Source organism: Nannospalax galili, unplaced genomic scaffold (assembly GCF_000622305.1).
Source record: "Nannospalax galili isolate Female #2095 unplaced genomic scaffold, S.galili_v1.0 scaffold1927, whole genome shotgun sequence".
In the NCBI taxonomy this organism is placed as follows: Eukaryota; Metazoa; Chordata; class Mammalia; order Rodentia; family Spalacidae; genus Nannospalax; species Nannospalax galili.
The window spans coordinates 184860-193991 of NW_008355500.1; the positions used below are offsets into that span (position 1 = coordinate 184860).

The window sequence follows — 9132 nt, forward strand, 5'->3', positions numbered from 1 at the left end:
ATGCCCCCCACCATGTGCAGCTGAGGATGAACTTGAACTCCTGACTCTCTGGCTTCCACCTCCCAAGTGATGACAGGCAGGCAGCACCATATGGTGCTAGGGATGGAACCCAGGGCTTCATGCACACTAAGCAAGCGCTCGACCACCTGAGCTACAGCCCCAGCCCCTGCTCCCAATGGACTTGGCCTCGGCTTGTGCTTCCCATCTCTGGGCCCGGAACCAGTGATGTTTAGCCCTGACCTTTGTCAATTGTATGGCCCTGGTTGTCTCCTCAGTTCGCCAAGGCTTGGTTTTCCTCTGGGAAGGAGGACCACCTGCTCAGAGGCCTCCCTGTCCCCCTCCTAACCTCTCCACTCATTCCCAGACCCTCTGGCCTCCTGTTGTCCCTTGAGCTCACCAGGCACATTCCTGCCTCAGGACCTTTGCAGCTGCTCTTCTCTCCCCTTGGAACTGACCCTCTCCCCATGGCCCCATGTCTCCCTTCTTGCATCCTCTAGGTTTAACTCAAATTTTGCTTTCTTTCTCTGAGGTCTTGAAAAACAGCAGACATGTTGCAACCACCTTCCTACCTTTATTTCTCTCCAGAGCACTGGGTACCACCTGGAGTTCTTACTTGTTTCATACCCTGCTGGGGTGCACACTTCACCAGGATAGGGGCCCCAGCCCCTCCCACATAATATCCAATTCAGAACACTGGTGGATGACACAAATTCTCTGGAACAGCTGTGTAACAAATAGCGCATGGTTTAGGGGCTGGGGATGTGGCTCAGAGGGTAGAGTGCTTGCCTTGCATGTGTGAGGTTGAGTTCAATTCCCAACATCGGCACTCACAACACATCAACCAGGTATGGTGGTGCATGCCTACAATCCCAGTACTTAAGAGGTAGAAGCTGGAGGATTAGAAATTCAAGTTCAGGGGCCTGGAGAGATGGCTCAGTGGCTAAGAGCACTGGCTGCTCTTGCAAAGGACCCAGGTTCAGTTACAGCACCTACATGGTGGCTAACTGTAACTCCAGTTCCAAGGATCCGACAACCTCTCTGGCCTCCAAGGGCATTGCACAAATGGGTGTGCTTACATATATGCAGACAAAACACTTATACACATAAAGATAAATAAAAAAATTTCCCCAAAAAAGAAGTTCAAGTTCATCCTTGGCTGTATATTAAGTTTGAAGCCAGCCAGGACTACATGAGACCCTGTCTCAAAAAAAAAAAAAAAAAAAAAAAAAAAAAAAGTAAAAGTTAGTAATTTATAAAACTCTGAGTCTGCTACACACAAGCCACAAATGAAGGCCCTGATTGAACTGTTGGGCGGTGGGCTGGAAACAGCTTTCTTTTAGTTCAATATAGCATTTGACCATTTAAAGGACATTTGTAAAAATCATGAAATGGTAGAGGGAAGAGCTGGGATTTCTAAGTGGCCTCGAGAAAACGGAGCAGGAAGCAGAAGGGTGATGGCAGGGGCAGGATCAAGCCCTCCTAGGGGTTGTCCCCACCCTCCAGCATCCAGAGGAAAGAGGACGCCACCCCCAGTCCCAGGAGACAGACAGCAGACCCCGTCAGACCCAGTCCCTGACTCATTATTAAAGCCACCACTAGGGGGCAGAATTGTTCAAAGAATGTCGGTGCACAAAGCTTGGTGAACCCAAGGGAGAGGATCCGGCTTGCTGGGTACCTACCACGAACCTGCCTTAGGCTCTTATGCTTAGCATCTCCTTCAGATGCTCAGTCCTCAAGACAGCCCTGGGATACACACGTAGACATCAGCTGACACCACCTGAGGGTCGCTCCATCCCCTCCCTCATCCCCTGCCCCGTGGGCCCCTTCTTCCTCCCTCAGCTCCAACCCCTGCCACACTGGACTCTTTGCTGTTCTCTGAAGCCTCTGGCAATGTTCCTACATCAGGACCTTACTCAGACGGTTTTCCAGGACATTCTCCTGAACGGTCAGGTCTAGAACTCCTTTACTGCCTTCGGACTTTTGTCTCAATGTCAGATTCCTTATTCAGAAGACTTACCGTTAACTGTGCATGTGTCTGTGTGTGACTATATGCATGTGAGTGAAGGTTGCATTAGAGGCCAGAGGCATCGAATTCCCTTGGAACTGTAGTTGTAGACAGTTATAAGGTATATGTCATGGGTGCTGGGAACCAAACGCTGGTCCTCTGCAACTGCAGTATGTGCTCTCACCACTGAGCCATCTCTCCAGTCCCAGTTTCCTCGGACTCTTTAGAAGGATCGGGCACAGGTACCAGCCACCTACTGTGTGCCGTGCACAGTGCGCTCTACCAGGGCCACCTCCTCTAATCTTGCAGCAGTTCTATGAAACTGGGGCTGGCACCACCCGTTTCACAGACACAGAGGCTGCAGCTTGGAAAAGTGCCGTTCCATGTGTGTTACCTGCCTCTTCTTGCTGGGACCATGAAGGTGTTTGTATCATGACAAATACTGAACTGGCTCAGCAAACTTCCCTAAGTTACTCCATTTTGTTCAGAGCCATTTCAGCAGCAACTTTGCTCCACACCGAAAGGAAAAGGGGGGCAACCTTGGGCCTTGGAAAATTGCCCTCGCCATGAATCATGGAATGTGCTAATTCCAGATATTATATTTTTACTAACCAGCTTATTTTCGCTTCTGTAACCTGCTTGCTGTCTTGGGTCTCCCTGACACAGGGCACAAGACCACCCTTGTTATCCTGTTATTGTATGACCACCTAGAAGTTATTTACCTTGACTGTCTTATTTTACTTGTTATGGCTAAAGCAGTTGGCTAGTTTTTAATGTCACAAAGTTGAGTGCCAAGTTATATGACTGTATCACTTATCTGTACAATGATTGGTTGTTAATAGAATCAAAATACTGCTATGTTGTACAAACCTTATTGGTTCACAAATGTCCTGTTTTAATAATAATTCTGTAATCCTATAAAAACTCTGACTTAACAATCATCAGGGCTGCTTCTGCTCCCGAGATAGACAGCCCGGCCGGTCGAAAATTAAAATTTACCTTGCTACTTTTCTTAAAGTGGTGTTGGTGATTTTTTTTACAAACTCTGTCCTATAACAGTTAGGTGGCACACCCCACATCAATGGGCTGGTGAGTGTCAGGGGCTGGACTCAAAACTCCAAGTCCATCAGATTCCAGAAACCGAACTCCTTACTTTAGTGAAATTTTCTACAAAGAACCCCACCTTATACCAAAGCTTTTGCAAGACTCGTTGGACCCATCAGAACTTTAGTGATTGTAAAGAGTTTGGAATGTTGCAAGTCCAGAGTCAAACTATCTTGGGCCAAGCTTAGGCCCCTTAATTTATTGCCCTTACTTGTGTGTGAGCTAACATCGTTGTGACCACTAAGCGAGTCTTTAGAATGTACATAACCCAACTCCCACCAACCGAAAGGCCAAGAGTGCCATCTGACTCAGTGCATCTGAAGCCTCTAGCGGAGACTCCCTGCTTAGCTGTAACCCACCTACCAGATGTTCCTACTCGTGTATTTGAAAAGTGTCTTAATTTATGGCTTTCCTTGTTCTGTTGTTAGAAAAACTTCATGAAACTGTTACCGTGTCAGAACATGGAATTTGGGGAAATCTGAATCCATGTTACTGGGCCCTAGTCACTCATATTTGGCTTCGGAATAAACTATCTCTTATCCTCTTTGAGGCGAGGGTTGTTTTTGCATTGAACCACTTACAGACCCCCTCCCCGCCCTGCTGTCTGAGGACCACCAGGCCTGGCAGGCTCACTCCCAGTGTGCTGTCTGAGATGGATCTTCCCCAGGGCCCACAGCCCTCTCCTGCCCTGGCTGGCCTCAGCCCCATGTACCTGCTCTGGGCACCTGACTTTGCACCTGACTTGCTGTCAGCAGATCTTATCTTGCCTGATTCAGAGCCCTGGGGCCCTGGGCTCCCCATCTGAAGCTGTGTGACCTTCCTATCACTAGAGGCCAGCTAGGGCGCAGAGTTGGGGCACACTCAGGCTCCACGCCAAACCCCACAAATGGGAAGAGGCTGTGGCAAGATGAGGGGGCCCTGCAGGTTTCAAGTAGCATACCCTCCCCTGGACACCTGCAGCGGGGGGCACTCAACTTGGTGAACAGGTCTGCACTTGTCCCCTCCTCATCGCAGTTGGTCAGTGCTGGGTCCCTGATTCACTCTCTCACCTGGATACCCAGCCAGCCACTGGCTCACCTGCCCTGCCTCTGAGCAGCCTCTGGGCCCTTTCAAGTCAGAGCCAGCCAGGACAGCAGCCAATGAGGTTGGCTTCTCCATGGGACAAGCCAGAGAGCATGTTATCGCTAGCTGATCTTAGATAAGGCCTCCTTAAGCCAGGCTGGCCTTGAACTCTCCATGCAGCTGAGGATGACCTTAAACTACTGATCCTCCTGTTTCTACTCTCCCAATGCTGGGATGACAGTTGTGTACCACCATGCCCCATTTATTCAGTGCTGGGGATCAAACCCTCATGCATGCCAGGCAAATCCCTACTATCTAAGTTTACCCTCAGCCCAACATACCGATTTACCGTAGGTAACCTAGTATGCCTATCAGACTCTGAACCACTAATTTCCCATGAGATCCTATGATCTCTTCAAGCTGAGGCTCTGGAGGCCAACTCCCAGCCTAGGGAGCCAGAGCTCGTGGGTGAGGATGCCCAGTGTCCTCCCACACCCACCCCCCTCCCAAGACCACTCACCTTGGGAAGCTGCCCCCAATGAGGATTCTGCCCAGGGGGTACTCGGTGTCGCCCACCGTCACTGGTGGGCTCACATCCAGGTTGCCAAAGGAATCAAGGCCAGAAGCACCCGCATACTGGATCTCCCGGGTCACGTATCTGAAGTCAGGACCCTAGAAAGGGACCAGCAGAGCCAGGCAAGGAAGGAGGGTTGGTAAGGGAGGAAGGGACCATGCCCAAAAGAGTAGAGTGCAGTAGAGTGCCTGACCCCTGGCTTTCCAGTGAAAGACGCTCTCCATATTTGGAGCAGTTAAAGATCAAGTCAGCACTGGGAGGTCAGCAGAGTCCCAGGCCCTTGATCAAGCAGCTGGTGTTTAAAGGACCCGTGGATGAGAAAGGCAAAAGAATACAGCACATTAGGGCTCGGGAGATGGCTAAGTGGGTAAAGTGCCTGCCACACAGCATGAGGACCTGAGTTCAATTCCCAGTACCTATCTAAAAACCCCAGTGTGGTAGCCCGCACTGTACTCCCAGCACTGGGGAGGTAGAGACAGGCCTTGGCTGGCACTGTGTGCTGAGAAGAGAAAAGCACCATAAACCCAAAGACAGCAGAGGCTGAGGATCACAGAGCCAAGAGCTGCCATCACTGAGAACCCCAGGCCACCCCAGGTCAGGGCTCCCTAATCCTCACCTTGCAGGACTGAAGGTCCCCCAGCCCTTCCAGGCTGGTGAATGTTCCTGCTGGTCACCCACAGGCTCTGGGACACTTCACCCACAAATTCCCACCTGGACCAGCACCATCTGCAGGAGAGGACTTGGGGCCCATACACCTGCAGAAACAGGGCCACCTCAGAGGGCAGTGCAGCTAAGAGGTTGTGCAGGCACCTGCTGGGGTTTGTCCATGGGTGCCCCATTGATTCACTGCCTTAGGCAATTTACTCAATCTCTCTGAGTCCCAATATCCTCAGTGATAAAGAGGAAACTTATAAAGAGGAAAGTTTATAAACAGCACTTATTAATAAAGGGAAGAGTGTCCTGTGAATTAAGTGTAGGTAGCCATGGAAAACTAGAGACAGTACTTGGAACTCAGTAGTTGGTGGCAGGTGCTGCTGCTGTCATCCTGTGTATAGGAGGCAGCACAGTCCTTGGCATGATCACTACAAGTACATTGCCCCCGAAAGGCAGTCTGGTGTCCCTAGGGCCAACATTGCTGAGAATGAGCCCCTTACCAAGAACACTCCCAGGATGGGGAGTGACTGCTATTTGCATGTGATTTGCATCTCATTTGCATCCCCTAGTGGAACCTCCCATTAGCTTTCCAGGTTGCTGACCCCCTTCTTCCCAGACTCTGGACCTTAAAAGACCAGGTGAAGTTCCATCAGGGCTCCCAGGGGAGGAGCCGCCCAAGGGGCCCCCTGAGCATTTGGCCACACACCAGAATCTTCTTATGGGCGAAGATGCCCCTAAATGGAGAGCTTCAGCTCTGTCCCTGCTACAAGAGGCTAGTGGACTAAGAGGGAGTTGGGTCATGTCCTCAGATCACATCAGGTGATGATGGATGAGGCAAGGCCAGACTGCAGAGTCCAGAGACAGGGCACCTAAAACAGCCCAGGCAGCCCAAGGTGGCTGTGGAGGTGACCTGGAGCTGATGCCACTGTTGGAGATGACAGTGAGTGGGCTAGCCCTGTCTACTCCAAGCAGAGGGAAGAGTGGGAGTCCCATGGAGTAAACTGGAGGCCAGGATAGGCATGGCTTACCCAAGTGAGCGCCAGGCCACTCTCTTGGGCTGGGCAGGACAGGACTGTATCCCCAGGCCTGGCTAGTAGACTTAGGCCCGCCACCCCAGTCACCTGACCCCAGTTCTTCTCTGAGTCAGCCTCGCACCCACCTGGATCCAGCGGTCATTTCTGTTCTCTGCCTCAGGACAGACCACCAGCTTGCAGTTGGCCTTTAGAGCTAGGTGGGCCATGTCCTCCAAGAACTTGTCATTGCGGCCATGGGCGTCTGTCACACTACAAGGATGGTACCACAGCTGGGACCAGAATCAGGTGGTGCCAGGCCCCATGCCCCTAAATGGAGAGCTTCAGCTCTGTCCCTGCTACAAGAGGCTAGTGGACTAAGAGGGAGTTGGGTCATGTCCTCAGATCACATCAGGTGATGATGGATGAGGCAAGGCCAGACTGCAGAGTCCAGAGACAGGGCACCTAAAACAGCCCAGGCAGCCCAAGGTGGCTGTGGAGGTGACCTGGAGCTGATGCCACTGTTGGAGATGACAGTGAGTGGGCTAGCCCTGTCTACTCCAAGCAGAGGGAAGAGTGGGAGTCCCATGGAGTAAACTGGAGGCCAGGATAGGCATGGCTTACCCAAGTGAGCAGAGCACCCTGCTTGGCCATGCCCTTCTGCCATGAATTTACATCTGGTTCATCAGGATGTCTGCCCCCAACACACACACCTGGAGGGTCTACCGACAGAGATGGCTTTTCCACTGAAGCCACCAGGATGTTGAGACATGGCAGAAGGACCTGGGCCTCCAAGCTGAGTAGTGCTCAGGGTGGGACCCTGCTGGCTGGGTACCTGAGTCCTCAGCAGATGCAGGAGTGGCCACAGCAGGGTGAAGCTGGGTCCTTCTGGTCCCTGGCAACCCAAGTATTTGTTTTCTTTTTTAAGACAGGGCCTTGTCTTAAGTAACCAAGGCTGTTCTTGAACTCCTGACTGTTCTTGTTCCTCCCAAGTACTGAGATTACAGGCACGCACCACAGCCCTTGGCTCCACTGTACAGATTAGAATCAAGCTGTTCTGGGCTCTGCAACAGGCAGGGAGCCAGGGGAGCTAGAGACAGAGCTGATGGTCTTGGTGGGATTCCCGCTGTTGTCCTGGCAGCCCTGGGCTGCGCAGCTGTCAGTAACAAGGCTGCTGAGGGAGGATGGGCCATACGGCATCCTCGTATGGCCTCTGGTTCCGATAAGGCACTGCTGGGGGCTTACCTGCACACATAGAGCTCCAGGGGGGGCTGGGTGTTGGGGGTCATGATCCAGGGGGCCACACGGAAGGCCACACTGTCTGTGAATAGCAGCACCTCGGACAGGGGCTGGGAGGGAGGAGTGCTCAGTGGCCATGTGGAACCCCTCTCTGGCCACCCACCCTGGCCCACCTCACCCCTCCCTGATGCAGCCCCCATGCTGTACCTACCCTTGGGTCCACCAGGCTAATGCTGAGCGAGACCAGGCCTGAGAAATCAGCGTCGGGGAAGGCAAGCCCTTCCACATGAAACCTGATGTCCTTCTCTCCCCGATGCCTCTCCACCTCGTAGGATGGGTGATGAGGCCCCAGCACCTGCTTGTAGTTGGAGAGGGAGGTTCCACCTAGAGACAACAGGATCAGGTCAGTGTAGGGATAGGGTGTTACAAGCTGCTGTGACAGTTACCAAAAGGTGACAGAGGCAGAGAGCTGAGGGAGGACGAGACGAAGCTGCCACTCACCCCGGGCACAGTAGACCCTCAGTCTTCTAGAATCAGATAAGGACACCTTCAAGACCAGCTTGTGGCTTTCAAAGAGTTGATCGGGGCCACTGCAGCTCAGCACCATGAGGGACATGTCCTGCAGGTCTGTGGAGAGTGGCCCCTAAAGCAACCGTCCCCTAACATCCCCTCCCTCACTCCTCACCCTGCTGTCACTCACCCTCTAGAGAACTCAGCTGACTGGCATGCAGGTCCTCCCTGGACCCGTGGCTGTCCCTGTCACAGTTAACCAGCGGGATGGCCCCAGAGCCCCCAGAGCCCCAGCACCAGGTTTTCTGCAGTAAACATGAAGTCTTGGGGTTAGTCAAGCCCAGGCTCTGGAAAGGAGGCTGCACATGACTTGGGTTGGCTGCATTGTTAGCTTGGAGACTTTTTTTTTTTTTTGAGACTGGTCTCACTACGTAGCCCTGATGGACCTGGAACTCCATATGTAGACCAGGCTGGCCTTGAACTCACAGAGATCTGCCTGGGTCTGCCTCCCAAGTGCTGGATTAAAGGTGTGCAGCACCACATCCAGCCTACCTTGGTGACTTTTATAATCTGATTTGCTTAAAGATTTATGAAGAAGTGAGCTGGAGAGATGACTCAGTGGTTAAGTGTACTGGTTGCTCTTGCAGAAAACCTGGGTTTGGTTTCCAGCACCCACATTGCAGCTAACAACTGTCTATAACTCCAGTTCCAGGGGATCCGACACCTTCTTCTGACCTTTGAGGGAATTGCATGACACATGTGCACTTACACATAGGCACAATACACTCATACGCATTAAAATTAAAAAGAAAATAAAATATTTTTTAAAAAGATTTAAGGAGGGCTGGAGAGATGGCTCAGTGAGTAAGAGCACTGACTGCTCTTGCAGGGGACCCGGGTTCTATTCCCAGCACCCACATGGCGGCTATGAATCGTCCTTAACTCCAGTTCCAGGGGAATCCGAAGCCCTCTTC

General features: G+C 52.0%; 1 protein-coding gene across 1 annotated transcript in view; it reads right to left on the bottom strand.

Annotated features, from left to right (window-relative positions):
* LOC103750005 (protein-arginine deiminase type-1-like) overlaps positions 1–9132 on the bottom strand; it is a 26064-nt gene that overhangs the window by 5141 nt on the left and 11791 nt on the right. The window contains exons 2-8 of the mRNA XM_017803131.1: positions 8349–8463; positions 8150–8275; positions 7860–8032; positions 7655–7758; positions 6559–6682; positions 4692–4843; positions 3937–4006 (exon numbers count right to left, since the gene is read on the bottom strand). Coding sequence (XP_017658620.1) covers positions 3937–4006; positions 4692–4843; positions 6559–6682; positions 7655–7758; positions 7860–8032; positions 8150–8275; positions 8349–8463 — 864 coding nt within the window. The remainder of the gene's footprint in view (positions 1–3936; positions 4007–4691; positions 4844–6558; positions 6683–7654; positions 7759–7859; positions 8033–8149; positions 8276–8348; positions 8464–9132) is intronic.